Here is a 27208-nt window from a genome sequence, read left to right as displayed (position 1 = left end):
TTTAAGAATATATATTAAAATTATAATACATAATTTTCTCAGAAATTTATTTAGCCCTTACCTATGTATCTTCTATGAATATATTTGTATATATGTACATATTTCTATTCAATATTATTTTGCATTATGTTATTTATATTATTTACACGTTATGAATGTATACATATTATGTATATATGTAATGCAGCGCCACCTTGTAAGATACTTGCATGCACCCGATGCACACATGATATAACCGCAATATGAACTTTGAAATTGCAATTTTTTATCTAAAAACGTGGAAATAAATAAGAAATGTAGAGCATCTTTTATCTCATATATACATTGTATTAATACATAATTAAATATGGTATCATATCCATCAATCAATCTAGTAGATTCAATAATTGACGAAGTTTCATTAGAAGGTTTGGATGGTATTACCATAGAAGGTTAGTGTAAATATTAATATCTATTTCACCATAATATGCGCATTATTTTTCACTGTATAATAGTTGATGCTCTTGTTCAATAATAAATTTATCGATTAAATATCTCTGTATCAGTTGTCATTTCCTATATTTAAATTTAATAGTAATTAACATAATAATGTATTTTCATTTTTTCAATTATCTATACATGTTATTTTTTTCTATTTTAGCATTATGGTTACGTTTAGCACACAGGCTTCACAATCCTTTGCCATTTTCAAAACCATTCATGATTCAAATATGGTCAATATGTGTACAAATAAGAGAATTTGCATTTTATGAACTGGAAACTGCAAGGGAACCACTTGTAATTTTTGATCGTTATCAATTTGTAGATCCTGATTTAGGTATTATATTAGAACCAGTGAGTATCTCAATACAATTGTAATCATATTTGTCAATCATACGAGATATAAGACTATAAATTTTTATAGGATGATGTACCCTCAGATATTTATCCACATTGTCCCATACATGATATTGTTAATGATATTAAAGGATCTTGCTCAACTTATTATACCCGGAAACAGATCACAGACTTAGTAAGAAGTCTCAGTTTAGACAAGGCTATAGAAAAATATGGACAAAAATTGGTTATTGTTGCATTGCAGTCTGCCAGAAACCATGCATTAATGGGAGATGAGGTATCTCCGATACTTGAGTTGAATGTGGTACAGTATTGTTTTTTAGAAAGAGTAGGACGATCAAGATATCATGGGGAAGTTACTCAAGGAAAACTTAGTCTTAATGCTCTAAAAGAAGATCCTAAGAGTCTATTTTATCACAGAAAATATTTATTACGTCATAAATTAATAACAAAGCAAATACATCATCAGAAAAGTGGCGGTCATTGTTTTAGTGGAAGTCTTTTACACCTTCCAAGGTTTTTTGTTGAAAGAAAACCAAAGATAATCTTCTTGGCTGAGGAAGTTATCAAAATTCTTAAATCAAAACCTGATTATATTGCAGAGTATGACGAGATAAAACGTAAATTGCGGATCGAAAATGCGATAAAGAAGTTGTTTAAAACTTCGTTCTTTCAAAAAGTTGTTAAAACAGACATGAGAGTACCGTACAGAACTTTGTACCCGAATGCGCAGCCTACAGAATGGCAATTGAAAAATACTCCGACAAAAGAAAAGAAGATTAAAGTGGTACAGCTGTTAACTCCGAATGTTGATATTTCTGAAGCATGGAATAAAGATGAAATACAAGAAGACGATGAACCACAAGAATTAAATATTTCAAATCACAAGTATAGCGTACCTTACTTAAAACAAGCAAATAAGATAGTTGAAGCTAATGGAAACGACGGAGTATGTCAAGGAAGTTTGTCTAAAATAATGGGTTTGACCAAATTGCAGTCACGAACGATTTTACGAAATTTAGTTAAAACAAATATTGTTGCTACTTATATGAGTGACTTTGGAAGGCAGAGGGTTACGAAATACGTGTCAAAAAGGTATGAGAAGGGTAGTAACTTGAGTAAACAGTTTAAGAAGGAAATGCATAAAATCAAAGAATTTACAAAACAAATTGCAAGTGAAACTGATGATTTAGAAAGAAGTAAAATGGCTGCAGAAGTGATCACAGCAGTAGAAAAGGATACTACGGTCAGTCCTTTAAAGGAGGAAATAAAAGACATTAAATATAGTACAATTTGCAAAGATACTGATACAAATTGTACTGTTAGTACAGAAGAAAAGTCAAATGTAGCTACAGTAGAATTACAAAAAGTATTTTATGTTGTCAATAGAATATTATACAAATATCGTCTAATAAAACGTCCAAATAGATACAAACAAACAAGTAGACCTAATAAAATTGAAACGAAAGAAAAAGATATAAATTCTGATAATGCAACGTCGCAAACTAATGAAATATCGGATGATCAAAAGGTAGCAAATGTTTATAAAAATATAAAAGTTGATCTGACAGTTTTGCCGGTTAAAAGTGCTAATAAATCAGAAAACGAAGTATACGGGTTTATGGAAAATGTACAAAATAGTGAAAGGAAAAGTACGACGAATATTACGTACAGATTATTAAAAAGGGCTAATCTGATTATAGAATCAGTTAAACAACATCAGGTCATTGATGACATGGCGAAGTTAATAAAAATGATACACGAAGAAGAGGATAAGGAAGGGTATGATGTGAAAATTGATAAGAAATCTTTGGTGAGATTGTTACAGAAACTTGCAAAGGACAATTTAATAAAACATATTAAAATAGTACTAAGTGGAAATGGAAGAGAGAAAACTTTAACGTTTATATGTGATCCAAATATTGATGTAAATAGTGCTGTTATTCAATCAGCTGTGGAACAAGCAAAATTAAAATTTTATTTATTAGGCTGCGAGAAATCTAAATCATCCATTAAAAGAAATATAGAAAAATCAGAGGCTACTAAAGATGCTGATACTGACGATGCAACAGATAAATCTGAAAATAATAAATCTTCATTTAAACAACCTACATTATTACCAACATCGTGTAAATATGCTTCTGTAAGTATTCATTTGAAAGATGTATCGATTTAAGATAATCATTTTGCCTATCATTAATTTATTTTCTTTCAGAGAGTATCAAGAAAATACGGGTATAGCCCTAAATTTCTTCGTATGCAAGCATTACACATATTTTTATTCTATTTAGTTTATGAACATCGTGGTGCACCTGTACTTTCGCGAGCCGAGCAGCTACAACTTTTACGAAATAATGATATTGATATTGCAGAAGAATTAATAGAAGAATTTAGTACTATTTATACTAAAGATGTTAGTTGGAAAATGTTTGTACCACCTTTACCAAAATATACAGGTATGTTGCTTCAATGATTTTTTCTAATGTTCCTGAAATACAATTATAAAAAATAAAATTGTTTTTTTAGGTTGGCCTTTAGGGTGGGCATTAATGTGTGATATCCTTCTACGACTACCCCTCTCAATATTCGTAAAAATTCATTATATCTCATACACCGTGCCAGACATAGAGAAATATTTAAATCATCCTGTGCGCAAACATTATTTAGTCAGAGATCTACCGACTGATCTTCGGAGTTCTTTATTACACGCAAGAAAATATATATTTAACATTCATGAAACAGTGACGAGATTATGTTACATTGGGTTAGTACAATTTGGGCCCCAAAAATTGAAGGAGAAGGATCAGGTATTCATTTACGTGAATCGTCGAACAGAATTAATGGACACAACATCGTCTGCGCCTAATTACCACGTGATTCAAGATAAACCTTATCCCATCACCAAGTATCACTTCATTGAGATTCAAGCAGTTGACAAGTATTGGTACGACATGTGGAATATATGCATCAACACACCACTGGGTGGTCGACTGGTTGTCGAAGGGAAAGACATAGTGCTAGAGGATTTAAATAAGAAAAGCGACATGGTCCAATCAATTGTAGCTCGTTCCCCAGAAGAAGCTGTGAAACTGGATGTTGGTAAAGTACCTGGTGACCGTAAAGGTGCTGCAGGAATAGATTCAGCGTGTTTCGCTCATCTTAAACGTAATTGGAATTGGGGTATCAGTACCACTACTCCCCAAACGAAAAAGAAACAAAATGAAATGTGTGAAAGGGACAAGTATCTCTCTAAAATAAAAGTGAAACCCATCAAGTTCACCGAGTTTGTCGGTTTGAAAACAGTATGCGGTCCTCCTTCTGTCGACGTGACAGAACTTCGAAAAAAGGTGCAAACTAAATTGGACGAATGTTTGTTTCATCAGAAGAAGTACGAGGCATTGCCTTATAAACGAAACGCCAAGCAAAAATCCTACGTTAGGAGGGTACTGCCTCGGAAATGTCCCAGTAAAAGGCGAACGAAGTACGACGAAACTGATTACCGTGCCTTGCAACGAATGCATAAATTACGAGTAGATTGGGACCCACACGAAGATAAGATTCTACTTGTTTGTAAGATCGTTATGGTGTATCTTTGTTCAAACCCCCGCAAACAAGTGGTACCATTTTCTATAGTAAGAGATGTGTTACGATCATATTCCTTCGCTTCTCACAATAAAACATCAAGAGCTTGTCAACGAAGACTTTTGTACATACTCAGACAGCAACGCAACGTTGATGCAGTTTCTTTAGGGGTTGAGGAACTGAAACAAAATTTCTTCATCAAGAAACGTTTTGATGGTATAGTAGAGAAGCTCAAGAAGGAACATAAAACCACTGTCGAATACGAAAAACAAGTTGAAGATGCGTTTAAATATCTTACTGCTTACACTGCAAAGAAGTATTATGATATCTCTGTTGGATCTAAAGAACCCATTCCTGTACCACGTACAGTACAGGAATTTAATTTGTTGTACAAAGTAGTGCACCCTGCTAAACAGTTTAGTAACAGAGGATTCACTAAAGATGTGAGAAACATCAATGATATACATTTTGTGGTAATCAACTCTGTTATTCATAGTTCTATGTGCTGCGGAAAGGATAGAAGATCCTGGGCATATCAGTTGTTTAAAATATATCAACAGTACCCTGAGATGCTTTTGAGAAATGCCATGTCAAAAATTAGAAGCGATCAGATGGTATCGATCAGAAAAAATCATTTGACTGCTTTAAGAAAATTTGGTAATTACATGCCAATGAGTAGTTCTCAGTACCAATTAAGTAGCACTTACATGTACACACTTCAAACTAAATGGCCGTACAATTTATTCAAAGAATCTTATGATGTTTTTCTTAAGCTCAGCAGTCACTATTGTGAAAATCAGATGGATGAATCGAGTACCTTTAATGGTATCGAAGTGTTACCAGTTACTGGTGGTGTAGTAGGAGCGATACACGACTATGTCATACAGAATCAAATGGACTTTGATATTGAAATACCTGATCAAGTTATAATGCTTGATCCAAGATTACAAGAAAAGGATGAGACTTATTTTAGGATAGCTCAAAGGTATCAGGATGTATTTTCTAGCTTAGATAGTTTGAAATTTATAAAGGAATCTTCTTTACATAATATTAGTACCAATGGGCAACGTAATGATCACGATAAAGATATGCGTAATGATGATGAGAAATTAGACGGAGATGGCTTTTCAGATTTCGGTACAGAGAAGAATACGCTTTCGCAAGAAGATGAAGGGAAGAAGAAGAACGTCGAAGACGCGAAACATTTTATGAATATAGATTTTAATTTTGATAGCGATGAAGAGAATGGTCGCAATATCGATGATGAATCTAATGTAATTAAATTTCAAGATGGAACGAAAATTGTGTTAAACGAAGGCGACTTAGAACGTGATGATGATTCATCAGCGATGGACATTTCTAACGATTCTATAATGGACGATCAAATAAAAAGTCAAAGTTCAGAATCTGAAAATGTGAGTCAAATGCAGGGTGGTAATTTTAAGCCATTATTAAAATGTACAAATAGTGATCAAGAGGAGGTAATTATAAAAAAGAGACTAAGAGATAATAGTGAATTTGATGTGGATGAACTTGCTCAAAAAAGAACAAAATTAGATATTGAAAAAGAAAAGAAAGATGAAGAGAAACTGCAAGGCAATAATGAAATTGAACTAACTGATAAAAACTTAAATATTAATGATTCAGAACCTAATAGTAAAGAATGTACATCAAACGAGGAATGTGAAAGTTCTCCACGATCAAAGAAGAACTCTTATACCCGCGTTAATGATATTTTAAAGAATATACCCCTTGAGCGAAATTATTTAAAAACGTGTCACAAGGTTGACGATTCAGCTGATATAGATAAACGTTATACTCGCATAGCTTTATTGAGAATGAGAGAAGAATTGAGTGAACTGACAGCGGCCGACAGTCATCACGCGCACGAATATTTTGTTGTAAATATGTTCAAAGTTCTGTATTCCTTGTATACATCGAACACGCAAAAAGAAATTGAAGTATTTAAGGGTATTTCGATACCTAAAGAATTATTACCTTTAAAATTAAATCCTATAAATGATATAATACAAGAAATAAGTAAGTTTGCTGTTTTTCCTAAAGACGGTATCTCTTATTATGATTTCAAGAAAAAATTGTCCAAAAACTCTTCATTGAACTTGGATGATATTGAGATGGTTTATAAGTTTGTACGTGATAAGAAGGAAATTGGAGCTAGTATCAAAGAATTGATAGTAAGTAAAAATGTTTAATTAAAAATTAAATGAAGAAAAATGAAAGAACACGATTTTAATTTCTTTCTATTTTTATAGGATAAATTTGAAAGTTCTTTGGGAGAAGATTTACGTCGTATCACCGTACTTCTTACAGAGCATCGTTTATTTTTACGAGCCGGTGTAACGACTGTTAGATTCGTTCATCATCGTCATGCGGATGCATGGTTGATACATTCGTATAAAATATACCGCCTTGAGAAAGAGTCTCTCATGCCGATACCTAAGGGAACGGTGTATATACCAGAATCGAAGGAAATGGTAAACGAAAGTACCGATATAAATATGGCGGGGAAACACGATAAAAATTCTACTTTACCATCGGAAGATAAATTATTAAAAAATGAAGAGGATACTAAATCAGACTTACAGAATCGGAAGAATGAAGAGTTCGACAAGGACGTAGGTGGCCGTAGTGATGAAGATTGCACTGTCCAAGTGAAAAAACGAATGCAGAGGAAAAGGACTCGGTTACTACCTCAGAAGGATATATCCAGAGCTGTAAAGCAATTAGACTTAAAGTAAGTTTCTGTTGTCATTAAGCAAGGCTGACCCTGAGATTTTGGGAGTCCGAGATAAATAAAATTTATAAAATTAACATTAAAATCGTCTTATGGGTGCCCTAGGCGGCCGCCTAATCTGCTTAGGTCCAGTGCCGGCCCTGCCATTAAGTAAATGTCATTCTATTGCCGCGAATTCAAACACAGCATCATTTATATTTCAGTACAAAACAAGAAGTGAAGGTAGTAATGAAACCGTGGATTCGAATAGACGGAGTTTTAAATCGTAGAGTGCTCGATCGTATGTTGGGCTCGGTTTTGTCTTATTGTTTAACACATCCAGGTATCGCATTACCTAAATTGCAAAACAGATTTGTTCCTGTTTTGCAACCATGTCATACGAGGGAACTAGTCGAGGTAATTAATAATCCTTCAAACGAGTTATACATAATTTGCGGAACTATTAATTGATTTGTACTTATATTCATTTTATAAAATTATTTTTGACAGATACTAATCAAGGTGGGATGTGTGGAAAAGATTGTCTTGAAGAAACCATGTGTAACATTATTCTCAAAACCCTCACAACTTAAGCCAAGTAAGTGTTGTTAAGTAAATTAATTTAATAAAAAATTAAACAAATTTTGTAAATTTTAAGTTAGACGGTAATCGCAGCACTCAGCTCGATATCACTTTTTAAAGATCATCTAAAAATTCCTTAGCGAGCGATATCGATTACCGGGTCACACCGCGTGGAGGTGGCTACGATGGTGACCCATAACAATTAATTTATAGGATTAAAGAGATAGATAATAGTTAGTACTTGTCACTTTTGTGGTAAACGTGATTTTCGTCCGCATAAACATTCAGATGTCAACACGTACCGATATACTATCGACGGATACATCCGTACCCTTCTACGGTTGCGGTAAGACTGACTAGAGTTGAATGCGCGCTGCGCGCTGAACCGTCGATGGGGTGGGGATACCTAGTCAGTCATTGGCTCCCGCGTCGTTTCCTTGGAATTTAAAACTATTTTATTAATATTTATTTAATTACAGTTTTTAATTATATCTTACATTTTATTTTTTTTAGAAATCACTACTGATGATTGGTCTGCTGAAGAAGACATCTTTTTTGAACCTACAAGTGGTGCTATATTAAAATTTGGTATATTTTTAAGTACTAAAATGTATAATACAGATTTCATTAGCTAATTTTACAAATAATGATTAAAATTATGTAAGACGAATCTAAGAAAATAATGCATAAAAAAATACAATTAGATTTATTTATTGAAATTGTATCAAAAGTATAGATTTAAAGTTGCATTCATTTTATTTCTATATATATTTTTTTAAACAATGAATTCCTACATTCGAACAATTTATATATTATTTAATTTGTAATTACGTTGAATTGTAAAAATGTGTAATTTTGTAAATAAAATTTTCTATTCTTTTCACAGTTCTAATATCTTTTAAGATTTTTCAATGAATGTTATATCTTATGTATATATTAACACAGTTTGCTATTTTAGTGAACAATAAATGCAATTGAATTTTTGATTTCATAATTTTTTTAAGTTTATTAATATTTGAAATTAACAGTAATAAAAAGTATAATTTAAATAACGTGTCTGTAGTGACAACCTCAAAGATCGAAACATTACGAAATATAGTTAATCTATCAAATACTTTAAATATTTAAAACGAATTATCTTTTAACGATCACTGGTTATAAATATTTATAGTATTTTTACAATACTAACAACATTTTCGTATTTCTATGTAGTATAGTCATTTTATAACTAGCAACTGTTTTTTTTTACTATTATGTAATTTAATTGAAATTATTGTAAAAATTCATTGAAATAAATTATCATGCTTTAACAATTTTCACAACACGGCTAGAAAATACAGTCGGACGGTAATGTATTAGCAGTTGTAATGGAATGTTTCAATGTGATAAAATGTTTATATATGTGATGTAAAATATATATACTTTCCACCGGAGTTTAATCTTGGAAGTTTTTATAAATATGCCAGCTTTTCTATGTAATAATATATTATTAACAATAATTTATTTTATGTACTTAATGCTTAATGATAATGGTATAACAACAACAATATGTACTAAAATATAGGTACAATAGTATAACATGTCTGTAACAATTCTAAATTTTGGAACTAAAAATTATATTTATGTTACAAAATACGTTGTATTTTATTTTGTGCATTTTGCTGTGTAAAATTTCAGATTTAGTACCTTGTACAAATTTACAGCTTTTGTAAATTATATTGTGTTTCAAAGAAATTGTTCCTTTGAAATATTCACTTAGTTTCAGCTTCGACAATGATATAAAAACAGTTTTTATGTTGTGTTATTATAAAATGCGATATGACCTAAAAATGAAAGATTTATTATACAAGTGACTTAAAAGATGAAAACAAAATACATCCTATTATTAAATAAAAAAAATCTTTCATTTTAATATCGATGTTACATATTGTACATTATCTGTAATAAATTATGTAAAATATAAACCCATACAAAAGTTAAAAGAGAGTGGAGTGGAAATTCTTATAATTGAAATATCATTAAATTATAGTGTGATATAAAGTAATCTTTTTTGATTCAATATAATGAAGATGAAAAGCCTCTTTTCACCTTGATGACAAGCTGTAAATAGTTGGAGTAAAAATTGTTCCCGTTTAATCAATATTTCTTTTTGTCGAGGTATAACTTAGAAACGAAGCTTTCCCTGTTGAATTTGTTCGTAGGTTTCAGTAGATAATAACTGAAATCCAGACTTTTCACTCAAATAAAATAATTTATCTTGTATTCTTTTAGGATCATATCCTTCTTCTATAAGATCTTTCTTCTTTAGTTTAAATGTACCTGAAATAATTATTAAAACAACTTACTTTTTAAATTTTCAAGCACATATGATGAATCTCAAATTATAACAGGCAAATTTGTATTATTATTTTTCTAAGTTATGAAAAAAGTTATAATACGAATACCTGTAAGATCAATCTTTGTTAAAATTCTGATGAACTTAGGTATTGCATAAAATGCTAAATGTTCCTTTAAATCAGTCGATAATTTATTAATGTCTAACGTAGAATTTTCGTCGTATATTGCTGCCATTCCGGCTTTTCCTTCGAGTCCGGGAATCTAATAGAAGAATTATAAAAAGTTCCATATAATTATAGAAAAGTTAAAAATTATTTAAGATACTTGTTTTACGTATTATATATACCTCAACCCCATATACAACACAGTCTCTGTAATTAATAATATTACTGATAATAGCTTCAACTTCGGATGTTGAAACATTTTCTCCTTTCCATCGGAAAGTATCACCTGTTCTGTCTTTGAAATATAAATAACCGAATTCGTCAGCGATTAAAATATCACCTAGGAGAAAGAAAAAATATAAAAATATTTGTCACAATCATGGATATTTTTAGTATCTCTGGAAGTTCGTTACAATTAATTTATACCGGATATAAATGCTGAGTCGCCTTTCTTGAATACATTATAAACTACTTTCTTTTCAGATGCTTTCTGATCCACATATCCTAAGAATGCTCTAGATGGATTATTGGGTATAATTTTTCCAACAAACACACCTGGTTCATCTAAGAGTATTAATAAAAACAATTTTACACTTTGCAGCTTTTATTTTATACAGTGCAACATAGATACTTTAACATATATTAAACAGAATACTTACTTGGTTCGCATACTTGACATAAACCTTTTGCATTCCTTATTAATTCACCTTCTTCGTTTACTTTTAAAATGGAAATAGGATAAACAGATGGAATTATTCTCGACACAAAACCAATAGCCCCAACAGTGTTATCGATATTCACTGAAAAAGAACATAAAATGCTAATATTAAAAAAAAGATTACTATATCGTGATTCTTTAAAATTGAAATAGACGCTTTATTATAACGTAAACCATTAATTACCTACCGATATTAGCATTTCCTTCCGTTGCTCCGTAAAATTCCGCAACCTGAGGAATGTTAAATCGCTCAACGAATTCGGGCCATATTTGTGGTCTCAAACCATTACCAAATATCATCCTAACGTTATGTTTCTTATCTTCCGGTTTCGGAGGTACAGCTAAGATATATCTACACATTTCACCAATGTACTGACCAATCTGATAAATAAATTAAAATCATTATTATAAGAAAAATCAAATAATACTTTCATCGAATAAAGGTATCAAAATACGTACTGTACAGTTATACTTGATACATTCAGTAAAGTAGGCGCTTGCTGAAAACTTTTTTCTAATTACTACTGTTGACCCATGAAGAAGAGCAGCACCAATGGACATCACACCCCCAGCAGTATGATACAATGGCAAGGGTGTATAAATTCTATCAGAATTTTTGAACTGTACCATCATAAAAATACCGTTTGACATAAACATATACCTGAAACGATGATAAAAATTGTAATTAAAGTGGCAATTTTAGGTAGTCTATTTCATAGTGACTATAGTTCAATATAAATGAAAGAACACCGAAAAACACGATTAACTGATAAATAATTCCGAACAAACGAGAAATCAATAGGTAATCGTTATCTATAGGTGACACTAATAAAAATGATGTTTCTTACCTAGAATTTGTAATAACTGCAGCTTTAGGAAGACCAGTCGTGCCACTGGTGAAAATATACAATAATTGATCATGATAACAGCCTTTTTCTTGTAGGACAGGCGGAGCCGGCGAGACATCAGCCATAAGAGCGACTAAATCTTTGTCATTTAAATTACTTAATTTCGATACTTTGGAGTTCGATAAATTACCGATTCTGTACAATGAAAATTTCGGGTCTAACGAGTCGGCGATATCCGAGAGAGCTGAAAAGAAAAATATCTTTTTACTTCATGAATTACAGTAATTGTTAAATAAGGGGCCAGGCGATAAAAAAAACCCCACTCGTAAAGAACACTGCACTTCAAAATCCTAATTTCGAAGATATACCAATATTAATTCAGCAAGTTAATATAATTAAATATTAATAACAAAATAAATATGAAATAAAAATTTCATGAGTTTTATCATTTTAAATAATATTTTAGGATAGGTCTGAGGTATTGAGTGTTAATAAAGGCTGCGAAGGAAAGAGGAATATCGAAGGAAGAAGCTGAAACACGTGTCAATCTACAATTTGATCTCCGTACCTTCTTCTCTGGGTCAATGACTGCAGTGTTCCTTGCGAATGAGGTCCCTTATGTCTCTCTTAGCACTGTGGGCCTGAAATAAGGCCACTTTTAACTTTTCAAAAACGTCTTTTCTTTTGCAAACGTTCATAACAGAATAGATTAGGTATTTCAGACATAAATTACTAGATAAGAAATCTATTACGGATCTTCGTATCTACATAAATTAGAATCGTAACAGTATTTGCATAGCTGCTGGCTGATGCGTAAACGTGGTATTTAGCTAGTTGTTTGGTGTTATGCAACCGTTTATAAAATAGCCCTCGCGTTGAATCGGCCATGGCACGCAACCGAACACCTAATCTTCTTTAATTCTGGGATAGTTAGTTCTATTTCCTATTATTGCATCAATCGTTATCACGGTCATTATGCGCTGATTGAACTCGCACGCAATACAAATCAAATATCATTTCATTTAGGAGTTAAGAGGTCACGAATGCAAGATACAAGCTTAACGTGGGTATTAATGGGTTAAATTATCAAACCGTTTAACGTCGGAATAACTTAAAATATGTTTTGTGCACAGTCTGTTTACGTAATTTTCGCATGAGGAGATAATTCAACTGTTTCACAATAACCGGTTCGTTTTATTAAGCTGATGCTATTGTAGTGCTTCACGAACGCAAAAGTAAAGCTGCGATAAGTACTTACAGGCTGATAATTAATATACTGTATGCAAACTTTGTTTACAAATAATGCAATGTACAGAAGAGAAATATTAATTAAGAAAAGAATTCTTTATCCTGTAGTTTATTTGATTTTAGTCGTATTTTTATTCTGAATAATACATCAGCATCAACGCAGAAAGGTTCATGTTAAGGGAACTAGGAAAGATGTTAACACGTTCAATCATTAATAGCCCACGCGGTTAGCCGGAAATTAAATATCTCCCAGGGGTATAAATATTTCTTCCGTTTGACATTGAAATAAAATACGAAAGAAATATAATATACAATCAAAGATTAATATATTACATCAGTATTATAATATGAAATAAATAAGTTTTTAGGAATAGAAATTTTATCCAAGAATTTGTTTCTCAAATGACCACTTTGGTGGAAACATGGAAAATCATGACAGAAAAGTATAAAAAAAAAAAACACTTATGGTATATCAATTTGTAGCTTAGGGTTCGAGGAAAATGACTATATAAACAGTTTCTCGAAATTTATAATACAAAATGGCTGGTTCGCCATTAGAACGACGAGTTATAATTATTATTTCTTACTTACCTTCGGTAAAATCTACTCCATAAATAAGAGCTTGACATTTAGATACATTGATACTGTGTAGAAGGGAAGATTTACGGAGATTGGTGTTGATAAGTGGTACTATTACCCCCAGCTTGCTCAACCCAAGCCAAAGGGGTACGTACTCCACACGATTTTCCAAAAGTATGGCAACCACATCTCCTTTACGATATCCATGGCTTTTGAATACCGTTGCAATTTTATTGCTGTAGTCTTCCACCTGGAAATATTAGATATTTAGTTTAATAAGAAAATTTAATCAGAAGAACAAATAAAAAATCATGAAATAACTCGATGAACCAACTATTCTTATCGTAATAGTAATTTCAAGCACTTATTTTTTAAGTACTCTGTATAATAGAAAGTCTGGTATATAAAGAAACTTCTTAGAAGTCAATTTTTATTTTCAATCATTCTTGATGGAATATTTTTATATAATTAGAAAAGATGATAGCAAGAATAATTATTCCACTCTTCTGTAAGACAGTTTAAAGACCTCTATGTTTCCAAGGCTATCAAAGGTTAAAAATCTCTAATTTTTTAAGAAAAGAATTATTCCGTTTTCATTATTTATCTCCTAAGAGATACAAGAATACATTCGCTCATATTCGATTCAAAGAATCTTTTATATTGTATTTATTTTTTGACCAGACGTTTTTAATCTGATAATGAATGTTTGAACAGTTTTTAATGACCGAATACATTAAAACTTATTATAACATTTAGCATAACGTGTAGTGATGCAAAATGATCAATTCATAACAACTTTAAAAAATGGAAATCAAATTCTTATGATGAAGAAGATTAATTTATTATAATACTAATCGATTATTGAAATTAAATAGTACGTTATTTAATGGAAATATTTTAAATTAACACTGGGACTGGAGACGTTTACCTGTTGAAAGGTCCACTCTAGATCCTCGCAGATCAAACAAACTTTATTGGGATGACGATTAACATTTTGCCGAAATACATCGGCAACGCTTCTGTTTTTCCTCTCGTGGCAACGAATTGTCCACAGAAGTTTAATATACCGAAAGATGGCTCTAGAATAAAAATAAAACAAATATTTATTAACTGAAAGTCCCAGCGTTTTCGACGAAGCGTTGCCTGAATATTAAAAATAGAAAGAAATTTCTGGATAGTATGGAAATCTGTTTCGATAAACCTTCAAACGAAACAGGCTACTTTCAGGAGAGTAAAATGTATTCAGGAAGCGAAAGAAATAAGATATCACGTCTGTTGATAAATTCGTGCGTATTACTTGCTCCCGACAGATACAAATTTTTTTTAACAATAAGTCTTTTATGCTGAGAAATCATACGTCATTAAGATGAAATTAAAAAAAATAGAAAAATCGTTAATTGGAATTATATAGAATCCAGAGGATCATCTTTGCTTTTTAAAATGCAACTGCATACAAGTGCGTGCAATTGCATTTGAAATTTTTTTATTCGAATTGCGTACTTTGTGATACACCAATCGAAGCGTATTTTTATTCTCTACAAGAAAGTATTATGGTACTTGGGTCGAAAATTGATCGGTTCGAAAGATATTCCAGGGAGAGACTGGGAGAGACCAGCGGTCTCTCCCTAAGATATCTTTTTCACTGTTCAATTTTCGACCCGAATACCTTAATACTTTCTTGTAGAGGATAAAAATACGCAGCGATTGACGTCGAGTAAAGAATAAAATTCGAAAATAAAATTTGTCAAGTTGAGAGGGTCGAGTCTCTCAGGCGCAATATCATTGTTACGCTATAATTCTATTTTCCTCGCAAATGATATTAATTAAACAGGTAAGAAATGTTACAAGCCCGAAAGAAATTCGAAATTCATTGAATTAGCGACAACGGAATTGCGGGGCAAGCCGAGTCTAAATGCATGATAAATGAAATTTAAACGTTTAGTTGGATGAATGGACCGGTTAAAGCGACGAGAGAAATCTGTCCGACGTGCATATCGTTTTAGCCGATTTATCACTGATTTTATGCGAGCTCACGTATGACGCACGTGTGTACGTAATGGATCAATAATATTTACGCATTTAAATATCCTGGAATTAACTTAACTTCACTTTTTTCCCCGACGCCAAGACAGTATACATATGTATATTCAAATGAATTAAAAGGTACACAGATATCGTATTCCATCCTCATTTCCATGATCATTTGTAAACACTAACAGTACACTACCTGTATGTTTGTAAACATCTAATTGAATGTTCGATAAGTAAACAAATAAATAAATCCTTATATTATTAAAATACTATAAAACTTTAAAGTTCTACTAATTTTACTATAAAAATTTAATGATTGATTAAATTTAATAACTTAATAATTTCAATATACCTAAAGATAGTTGTTTGTAATTTAATACTAATTTATAAAATGTTGTAAAATAATTTTTAAGCGTTTTAATTGATTCTTTTTATGTAATGCTAATACTTAACATCCCGCATAATTTATGTAATACAAGTGTAAAAAAGCATACAATTTTTATGTAGTTACGTAAATTACATCAGCCTCCAGTGAGTAGAAAAAAAAGAAAAAAATTAAACAGGTATGCAGTGTTCCATTTCTAATATACATATACAGAATTATAAAACGTAATTAATTGTTTAAATGATTACTTTGTTAAATAAGTGTAAAATATTCCAAAGACGACGTGTATTCCCAACCAGAAACCAACGAGACACCGCAGAAAGAGATCCAGGTAAGTAATAGAAGGAAGATCAATCGTATCACAGATGCTTGTAAGTGATACGAGACTTATGTAATAATATTAACCACATTTCTCATGATATCTTGATGTTAGATCGCGATCGAAGCTGTTCAGAGTATTTTCTTTATGCAAAGATTAGCTGTATTCAATTGATTCAAAAATGCAGAAATTTCTTTCTACAGTATTTGCAATCATTATTATACAAAGCGAGGAATAATTAATTATAAATAAAAATTGTATTAAAAAGTAAACGTAACCCCAGTGTACTTTGCACCTTACGTATGATATTGTTTTAATATTAACATTATGTGCAAATATTGATTTAAATAATATCAATTTTACAATGTTACTAAATACAAACGGTATAAATTACAAATGTAAGCGGATACCGCGATTCGATTTCATCCTTGGTTACTTTCTAACGCAGTTAACGTTGTTAACGCAGTTTTACAAATAAATAGAAAATAGATTTCATTTCCTCGAGTCGATATATTTCACACGTGAAACTATTGAGTTTCATTGTTACGACTTTATCGAACGACTGCATTCGATTCTACTTTTCATGAAACAAGGTCGAGCGAAATAAATAATCGATTTCTGATTAAACGGATGAATAAGTAAATCAAAAGAAGTGAAAAAAATATACAGAAATTGTTTTCAACTGATAACATTTTTTTGAACGGAAAAGATAAAAGATAAAAGTATTACGTTCTATTTTTGCTCTGCTCGTCTATTCATCGTTTAACATTTACTGTTATGTTCGATGAAACGGCATGCTTTATTTTTTTATAAGGAAAAATGATTAACAAACAAGAAAATAATATGATTGATAGTTCGACTGCCTTGGGGTCGAAGGTGGCCGGAGCTTAAAATTTTATATTAAATTGATTCAAATAAATTCCAAACACTGATTTTAGCAATAAAATGTATAATTACTACAAAAATTTCTTTTTTATCAATTATTTTATAAATAATCATGATCGATAAATTCATTAAAAACAATCTTCAAATATCAATTGTGTGTCATAAATTATTGATGCAAATGAGAAAAAGATTAAATCTTTTATATTGGAGAATAAGTTAAAAATATTTGATAAGTTAATATGTCTGGAAAACACGTGGTATAATAAAATTGTTTTCATTAAGATACTATTTTCAAAGTTACGAAAAAAAGGGAAAGCATAAAACGCGTGAAAGTTTCAGGTTAGTATAATTATCCCTCAAAATCTCTCATGGACTCTTTCACAATAGATAATAAGTAGAAATTCTTCAACTCTGATAACCTGAGGTCACGAAAAGATTTGAAATACCAATAACATTTCTAACAATTATTTTATACAATAATGTTTATAAAAATAAAAAATAATCATTATCCATTGATTATATTAATTAATTATTCATAGAAAAAAGTATTAGTATCTATAAATTATATCGAGGAATAGTGTCGCGTGATTGACCCTTATTTCCTGTTTCACAAGGACGGAGCTTTGGCAATGTTTCCGGTTGCAATGGATATTTTATTTAAACTGCAATACTGTCTGCGATTTTTAATCCATAACTACTCAACATGGTGATCATTCCATCAGTTAGACAACAAAGGTCATAGTTTTATACCCTGACTACTAAAATACACGCGTACGCGATTATCACGTACATACGCGGATAATAATTAAATACCCGGATATGTGGTTAGCATGATGAAGCACTAGGATTCTTTTATTTCACTTGCCAGAATGATGCTTGACGTTTAACTGTTTGATGAATATACACGTACGAGTAAATACGTGTGTGCACGTGTAATAAAAACACATGGGTCGGTGCCGTAATGATAATCGTCCAACAGGGGCACGTGACGAAGGGTTAAAATGAAAGTAAGGTTATGTTAATACTTTTCGAAGCCATTGTAGATGATCACCGATGGTAATATAAATTTCAATTGTCGTGCACACTTTCCTACCAGCTTGTATTGTTGGAAATTGAACAATTATTTTATAAGGGCAATACAGACATTAACTGTCGAAGGACGGAAACGTTAATGTCACGTGTTGTGTTTGCGAGTCGGAAACCGGGTCATCTATAATTCACAAGGATTTCTATCCTATCCAAATCTGTTTACATCGTACACCGATACCTTTAGAAAGTTACAGTTTATATTATTTGTAAATTTCATCAAATCACGCTATACTGTTGATCATTTTAAAAATTTATTTCACTCTAGATTGTTAATGGTCTTTATGACACATCAATAATAACGATATATAACAAATTACGTACGAATATGCGATTACATTTTGGTGTCAATTGGAATGTTTGTTAAAATAAATACTGACTCATGTAATATATTAATAAATTAAGATTAAAAAAGGAAGTTTTTAATACTGTATGAAAGTAAGTTTCAATTTAGATTACATTTAAATAAATTATGAATCTCCAGGGGAATTTATGGTAAAAAATTAATTACACGACCGACTGAATGTCATTGAAACACATATATTACGTCAGCCCATAATTAATATTGTCATTGACCTTGGAAAAAGTACGTAGATGAATAGATAAACTATCGCTCATGTGGAATTTTTTAAATATTAAAATTTATGTTTTCCAAGCGTCATGTTAATCGCACATGGTGGAAAAAGGTATTAGAAAATGATAATTACGAAAGTGTTCCAACTAACGGTAAATATTAATTTTCTACAGAATCATTAAATGACTAAGAAAATAGCATTGTTCAAAGGATGAGCTGATATATCGATTGCTTTGACCAGTCCGGAAGAACCGGTCTTTTAAATTCCTGTCGTGGCACCGGGTCCACCGAATACACAATTTCCTTTAAGAAATAATTTCACGTGTCCTATCTATATATAATTACCAACGGCGTAAGTACATAGGAGTAACATTGGCGTTTTAAAAGGTAGAAATAAAGCAAGAGGAAGATTCTTGAGCTGTCATGCAAAGAATAGCCAGTGGACGGTAGTCAGAAGAAGATTGACCCGGTTTCCGCTCAACGGTTCCAGGATTAGAACGGCTCGGCAGTTCGAAAGCGTGCACGCAAGTTTTCTATAGCTGTTGCGTTAGGAAGATGTTGGAATCTGTACTCACAAAATGTCTCTAGGCGCTGTTTTAGCGGCTACGTAGAACCATCGGAAACGTCCTCCGGATACTAAATACGCGACGAGAACAACGACGAGAAGTTGCACGAGGAAAATCGGGCCTGCGTATATGGCGAGCAATGCCAAACAGGCAACGAGGCTCGCTAACAGAAGCATGATGAGTGTTAGGCGGCAAAGCAAGCGGCCGACTGCCTTCCACCGGCTGGTTTCGCTCGTTTCCGTTCCTCTTCCCGTTCGCGTTCTCGTCTTCGATGTTGTCGTCGCCGTCGTCGTCGTGGTCGTGGTCGTCTCCGGCGTCCCCGCTCCTGCACTCATATCAAGACAACGTTCGCCCAACCATGACGCGTCTCCCGTCCACGATCCTCTACCGGCTCTTCGCCTCTAATATATACTGTACTTTACCTATCGGTTCATTGTTCGAGCCGATTTCCACTTCCACCGTCGCGTTGTTAGCTGCATTCGACCTGCTGTTGTTGTTCCTTACTTTGTCCTCGAGCTCGACCCTGCTCTCGGCCGACGTCGTCGTCCGCGACGAAGACGTCGGCCGTGAACAGATCGACGATGAGAGGCCTACGTTCGAATGGAGCTCACCCTTTTCTACGTCCTGCAAAAATACAGCCAGTAAATTCAGATTATGCTATACTACAGAATCGGCTTGTACGTATACCTACAGGATCATTCAAAAAAAATGGTTCAATTTAAAAATTTCAATTTTCTTCCCTTTATGTAAAAGTGATTTTTCATCCAGTTACGGAATGTTCGATAAGTACTAGAATGTAAAATTAAAGTAATGAACGTGGTTGAGAATTATTTACATGGTACCATGTGTGTGTGTGCCATAAAATGGTAATTTTCAGTCTTTGTTCGTTGGATTCTTTTATTTTCTGCGAAGATTACACAGTCTATTATTATATTGTTTTGAAAGAGTTATAATATAGTAGTAAACATATTTTTTTTTTGTAGATGGAAGACGGAGAATTTCAAGGTCAGCTTTTTTTTGCATGAATTTTCTTTGGAATTTTTAAATTCTGACAAGTAGGAAAGATAGTTATATAAATAATGAAACAAGGACGAGGAAAGTATCATATCGTGTTTTATCGCTTCCTGTGATTATCGAACTACTTTCTGAACCAGATTGAAAAAGTTAATTAGGTGATACTTTGAATTGGAATAATTAATATAATTGTATGAACAATCTTAATTTCAGTTTCTAGAGAAACGAATAAAAATGTACTGAAATTTTTTATTTCAATATACAACACTTATCGTCTAGGAGGTGTTAACATTTTATTTCAAATATTTTACTTGTGTGTCGACAATTTCTATTTCGTTTCCTAAGTGTACACAGCTAATATTTGATCTGTGTATTGCCCGTCATTAAATAAACAAAGAAGATCGTACAATGAATTGTAATTTCATATAAAAATTCCTATTTAATAAACAATTGATATTTAAAACGGTAAAATCAATACAAATATATTGCCTTTTTGTTTTTAAATATTACTTTACATATGTGCAAACGTTTCGATACTTTCTACTTTCTCTTGTAGTTTCTCTCAGAGTATCATCTCACAAAGATACAAAGTAATTAAAAACAAAATACTTTTTTATACTTTTAGTTCAAGAATTGTTCATTTTTGATCTCTCGTTTTTTCCATGAAAAAATCACGTTTTATTTATTATGATATACATTGTTTTTTTTTTTATATACACGTAATTCATTATAGATTTTTTCATTCTCTCATGCATTTTTAATTAATCTTTTATCTGATTATAATCATATCTAATTTAATTCTTCATAAGCTTTTATTTACTGTTTTTATATTTGTTCGTTTCTCTAATTATCAATTTTTTCAAGTATTTCTGTCGACTATAACATCTATACTTATCTTTTAATAGCAATAATATAATTAATTATAAATTCTGATTACGCGGTATTCTTGAAAAAATGTAGTTTTTAAATTACCGATAGTCGATAAAGAAGTTTTACAAGAAAATGAAAGACAAAGTTATATAAGTATTACTTTAGTATTTCCTTACCTAAAATGAAATAAATGTCTTGATCAATAGTACATTAGTCCAATAGTTCATAATCATTTATGTTCATGTTACAGCTGATAAGAAAGTATATTTAATAATAGAATGTGATAAAATAATAAAAAAAATAACCTAATTTTTTTGTAAATGCATACGTATAAATTATGGTATGTACTATGAAATATGAATAATAAGAATTGTATCTTCTGTTTTTGGAATTTTTTTTAGAATTAAAAAATGTTAAATGAATACTTTTCAAGCATTTACTCACCCCAAAGAGATACCTATGACTTTGATTAACGGTTTGATAAGATGCTAGGACACATTTTTGCAGAACCCTTTTTAGTCGCGTAATTGATACACACACTGTACATACATTAAATACATTCTCTTTACTCTCACAATTGTGCAATACTTATTAAATCACCTCTAAACGATACTTAGGTATTCACAATCGAAATTTTAAACAAGACACGGATTCTGACAGTCTATAATCATTCTTGGTAGGGAAACCTAATCAATAACCTTATACTAGTGCTACCATACGGCATATTACGGAAGCTCTTTAACAATGCTCCACGAATATATTTTAAAAATATATCAACAATTAATTTTCAAGTTTAATAAATTCTTGTTTATACTTAAAATAATGAATTTTACTGATACATAAAATTTACAGTTATTTAACAAATAAGTAAATTTATGGAGACTTCCAGAACCGGAAGTATCGATGGTGGTCTTACTCGCGCCAAAAGTGCTACCATTGGTACTTCCTGTTCCGGAAGTTTTCATATGTTACAAATTGATCCTAATGTAAGCACGATGTGTCAAAAATGAATTAATAAAGTTAATTTTATTTAAATATTTAAATAATTGATGAAATTAATATTGTAATCTATGATGTAACATTATCGTATAGTCTTGCGCAAAATACAACTTGCTTTATGTTGATTTTTATATTAAAATTCAAAATGTTAGTCATTGATCGTGCGAAGAGATCACGACCTCGGGTACTTAAGTATTCCGATCCGAGAAACATTTTCGTTGCTGATGACTGGCAATAAGCATCTTATTTTTAAATCATTTATAATCAATGTTAGCTTCTTTTTATCCTTCGAGTACCACTTAAATTGTTATAATTCAATACTTTGGTATAAAATTTCAAATTAATAATCATCTCTATGGAGAGAAAGTTAAGAAAATTTACAAACAAAAGATGTTTCACTTTATTTATTGTTTACATCACATACTTGATACTGCTTTTGGCCGAAAATATTCCCAAATAATGCTACGTAAGAAGTCGTAATTCTACGTGACTATTTGGTTAAGTGATAACACGAAGAAGACGTAATTCTACGTGACCAGTGGTTTAGCGATAAGATGAAGATGTAATTCTTCCTGACCCACGTGAAATCATTTCAAATAAATTTAAATATCGAATGCTTGTAAAAGAACAAGTTATATTCTTTGTATGACACCCAATTTTTTTTATCTTATCCTGTTAAAAAATATTTATAAATTCTGATTAGCTTGTTTTTGCTTTCAGAACTCTATATACGTTTAATTTTATACTATCTGATCATTTATGTAAATAAAACAACAGTTTTATTTAGTTCCAAGCGAGCTTATACTGATTATTTCGAGTATTTTCAATTTTTTCTTCTCCATAATCGCACAGCTGTTGAAATATACAATCAGACGTATACATAATTAGGATCTCCTCTCATCAAATTGCATTCGAGCCCATCAAAATACCAACGAAATCGCGGTCACTAAGAAGTTTCATAAGAAAAAGGAACTACAGTAAAACCAGTTAATATGCCCCAGTTCCCGCAAAGAAATGCATACCGTTATACGAAGATCGTACTGTTTTTAGCGTTAAATATTCATAAAAAGTATTTTTAAAAAGAATCTTCCTTGACATTAAGCAAAAATCCAGTAATAAATTATATCTATAATTCTGCAAATTTTAAAATATTTCCTATAAAAAACAAAACATCAACACTTATTTTTCAATCGAAAAATTTACAATTAGAATTTGTTTTCGTTTATTTTACTGTTAGGGAAAATGACAGGAAAAACTTCCAAATTTTAAAATACAATTTCTGGCCTTTTTTGCAATAGTTTCTATATGGAAGTCAATCAAACACGGGCTGTTGCACACTTTCTATTACATCAAACGTAATCCTGCAGGATTAACACATTCTTTAGTCAATCATTTTCTACTCTATGATAGAAATATACATTTCCGCAACTTAGTTACTCGATTTTATTTACTGGTAATTTTCTTTTTATAGATAGTAATTTTTGTTTTGTATTTTGTTTAATGGTAACGAGTAGAAAGGAAAGGAACTACGGAATGGCCGGCCTTTTTCTTTAGGTCTTGCTCCATTAAACATTTAATTATGAGGTATATTAAAAAGTTACCATACGTAAGACTAAATTACTGTGCTATGTCCTTCGATTACGTCAGAGGAAATATAGGAAAAAATTATTGACCATCTGTTGTAGTTTCGAATTAATTAACAAAAATGATGATTTATTCCTTGAAATCATTAATCAATATTTCAGCTGAATTTTTAGCAACGATGATATAAAAATAAAAATAAAATGGTAGAGTTTTATAAATATCCTTCTAGAGTGATCTTTGGATCTTTATTTCTTACAACCTCTAAGGTAGTATTATATGTATATTCTATGAAAAAATTGAAAATCTATAATCAGAGATGTATAATCTATTTCAAGAATGAAATATAAAATAGAACAAGAATATATCAAAGTGCATGCCTGTCGACATTAAAATAAAAATTTCAAATGAGTTGCAAAATCGTTCGTAGCCCAGTGAAATGTGCATATTTAAAAAGTAGGATACGCGAATGTCTTCTGAAAGTATAATAAATTTAATCCCATGAAAAATGTGTACGAGGATATTTGAATATTTATAAAAAAAATTAGAGTTTTTAAAAATTTTTTTATTATTTTATCAAGTGTAAAATAAAATTGACTTTGAAATGAAAACGACTTATTTTTTTCTCCCATTGTTCATGATCTAATTGTCCTATATACCATTAGAACGTATTATTACATATCCCTTGATTGGATACTAATCATAATTAAAAAAATCTGTAATTTTCCAGCTGCACATTATTAAGTAACATTATTACACTGACGAGTTCCCATTAAGTATAAAAAGGATTATAAATTCTTTCAAATGTACGTCAAAGTATTGAGATAATTAATCCAGTACGTTGAAAGGAAAAAGAAATATGACTAAAGAATTTTTGCGTACGTTTAATATTACGTTTGGAACTATCTATGATTTTCCTTATTATGAAACCGACTGCTAGCATTACACTTTTATACGTGCAATTTCTTTCGAAGAAGATGGAATAACCTTGATGATACTGAGATAAAAGATGAGTAAAAGTAATGTATGCCGAAAGAATAAGAAGCGCACACGAGTTTTTTATAAAAGGATACATCTTTCGACATGCGTTAGTAGTATGTATATATCCTTTAAACAACTATCTTATGGGAAAGTATTGTTACCATAAATTTTGCAATGATTCAAAACTTCAAAAAACAAGAATTTTTAAATGTTTTCAATTTAATGAGTTTTGTGAATCTTAAAAAGTCATTAATAAAAAAAATTTAGCAATGATGTAATGTCCAATTTGCAAAAGAAAATTAAAACTAGTTTTAGTTACAATTTCTTTTATTTATAATAACAAAGTCAATATGGTATAATAAATAAGTTGATGATTGTTAAACGAAATGTAAAACAGTATAGATTTTGAGATAAAAGAAAGTAGACATGTTACCACTAACAGGTTTGAAAATAATTAATACTTAATATGCAGCATTGCTACATAAGAAACTTGTTTGGGACGGTGTAGATCGAGGAAATAATACAATCCTAACAGGTATACTAATTTTTATAGCATTTAATAACATATTATATAGAGAAATTAATTTTGGATTTCTTTTGAATTTCAGTAAAAATTTTAAACGCGTGGAAAAATCAAAATCGGTAAGAATACTTAAATTGTCTCGTTACCATACTCCTGCTACAGAAATTTCCTATTCATGGTATGATAATTTACAATTAAATAACGGAAATGACGGGCTACTATACCTTGCTGGATCGATTTCATTAAATTCGAAGTTGCATCGAAGAAGTACATAAAAATTAAATATTTTCTGCTAAGTAATACTGTTGCCAAGTGAATAGAAATTAGGTAAATTAATTTTATTCTCTTGTACGATTACGTAATTTTGTTATAAGCTTGTCACAATAAATATCACGTAACAACCCGATTCGAATTTAATATTCCTATTACACTATCATAGCATATTATTAAAATGATGTGTAATTTATTTTAAATTACAGTGCACCATTTTTTTAATTTAAAATACGTAGGCAATTTAAATAACATCATCCATACTATACCGCTATAATTGAACAGCTAAATAATAAACAAAAATTCTTATTTATTATAAAAATGTTGCGACACTTACGCGGTCCTTATCGCAAATTGCATTGGTCCCGTTTCCAAAACTATTGGCTGATATCTTCGAAATCGTGGCTGACATGTTCGAGTTAACTCGTCAACAAACGGTCAACATCAATCCAGACGTGTATAAAAATCCAAATTTGATCCAACCTTTCAAATCCAATCCAAAAACAAACAGAACTTGAGTGTCAAGTGTTCACTGATAGTAAAAAGAAACCACTTCCCTCCGCGTAAAGTCTCACTTTACTCTTGAACAAATTCAAATAGTTCGTACACAAATGTTAAAGAATATCCTCTGGTAGAAAGGCGTTAAACCGCTTTTCTTCTGTGCGGACCATGAAAGTTCCCCTTGGTGTTTATTTTGCGGGAGAGATTCGTAAGGAAAGACCGGATCGTTCACAATGGAACAAAAACTCGTCGAATGGTAAAATAAGAGAGAAAAAAAAAAAGAATCGAAGACAATGAATACTTGGAACGTGAACAAAGAAATGGTCCACGTGAGTACACCGGCTGATGTTAGTTAGTCCGCGTACCAAAGCGGAATACCTACCAACAGTGAGTTTGCCAGGTCGATCATGCAGGCCGATCTCCCCCCATCGTTTCACCATCAACCGTGTAGATACCGGTACCGAAACGCACTTGTTGCTCACCTTTAATCGAGTTCATTGAATTTACCTTCATACAGTGAATCATTCAAAAATTTACCAAAAATTCACTAGAAAATAACTATGATTTATTTTAGGGTTCCCTAGATTTACTTAAGCGTTCAAAGAGTACGCGAAGAATTACCAAAAAAGGTCCACAGACTGACGAAAGGGTATTAGCTAATACACACGGTGGTGTTATGCAACTATATTGGCTATTATAAATTTGAATGAGAAAGAAAATGAATAATTTTGAATAATCAGCGTAGAGAGACTGAGACCATCCTCTGCGATGTGACTATAATTAATGGCTCTTACGAATGACACCGTTTGAAAAGAATTAGAAACTTTCTTCGCCTGTTATGTCTAAAATACGTAGGAAGAATGTGCGGTGACATAAACGTTTCCGTTAAGTACACACTACGGTAGCATTAGACATACTTGAAGCTGGAATTTACACTTTATGTGTTTGATCTTTAGTCATTTACAATCAGCGATTGATATTTGTAAAGTTAGAA

The 27208-nt window shown here is 31.3% G+C and overlaps 2 protein-coding genes across 4 annotated transcripts; one reads left to right on the top strand and one right to left on the bottom strand.

Annotated features, from left to right (window-relative positions):
* Window positions 1-199: 199 nt before the first annotated feature.
* On the top strand, window positions 200-8563 carry LOC114877791 (general transcription factor 3C polypeptide 1). Its single transcript, XM_029190814.2, has 9 exons — window positions 200-431; window positions 641-834; window positions 905-2980; window positions 3053-3293; window positions 3364-6614; window positions 6693-7174; window positions 7378-7570; window positions 7664-7751; window positions 8249-8563. The coding sequence occupies exons 1-9, from the start codon at window positions 347-349 to the stop codon at window positions 8368-8370; spliced, it is 6732 nt and encodes a 2243-aa protein (XP_029046647.2). The 5' UTR covers window positions 200-346; the 3' UTR covers window positions 8371-8563.
* Window positions 8564-8714: 151 nt separating this feature from the next.
* Window positions 8715-26584, bottom strand: LOC114877793 (long-chain fatty acid transport protein 4). 3 transcript variants are annotated; one of them, XR_003789632.2, is made up of 14 exons: window positions 26051-26584; window positions 19898-20099; window positions 19485-19800; window positions 14558-14708; window positions 13642-13879; window positions 11803-12046; window positions 11414-11615; window positions 11143-11335; window positions 10896-11036; window positions 10663-10800; window positions 10419-10576; window positions 10180-10333; window positions 9824-10054; window positions 8715-9558 (listed from the first exon to the last, which is right to left on the bottom strand). XR_003789632.2 is itself a non-coding variant. In XM_029190820.2 (14 exons), exons 2-14 carry the CDS (start codon window positions 26123-26125, stop codon window positions 9900-9902), a joined length of 2367 nt encoding a protein of 788 aa, XP_029046653.2. In that variant the 5' UTR covers window positions 26126-26196; window positions 26321-26584; the 3' UTR covers window positions 9220-9899. The 3 variants fall into 3 exon arrangements, 2 of the variants coding, with proteins under 2 accessions (XP_029046653.2, XP_029046652.2); XM_029190820.2 differs by having other exon boundaries at window positions 9220-10054; window positions 26051-26196; window positions 26321-26584; XM_029190819.2 differs by having other exon boundaries at window positions 9220-10054.
* Window positions 26585-27208: the final 624 nt, after the last annotated feature.

The sequence above is a fragment of the Osmia bicornis genome, chromosome 2 (assembly GCF_907164935.1).
Source record: "Osmia bicornis bicornis chromosome 2, iOsmBic2.1, whole genome shotgun sequence".
Classification (NCBI taxonomy): Eukaryota; Metazoa; Arthropoda; class Insecta; order Hymenoptera; family Megachilidae; genus Osmia; species Osmia bicornis.
Note: the sequence above shows the minus strand (reverse complement) of the source record. Positions and strands in the feature narration are given on the sequence as shown.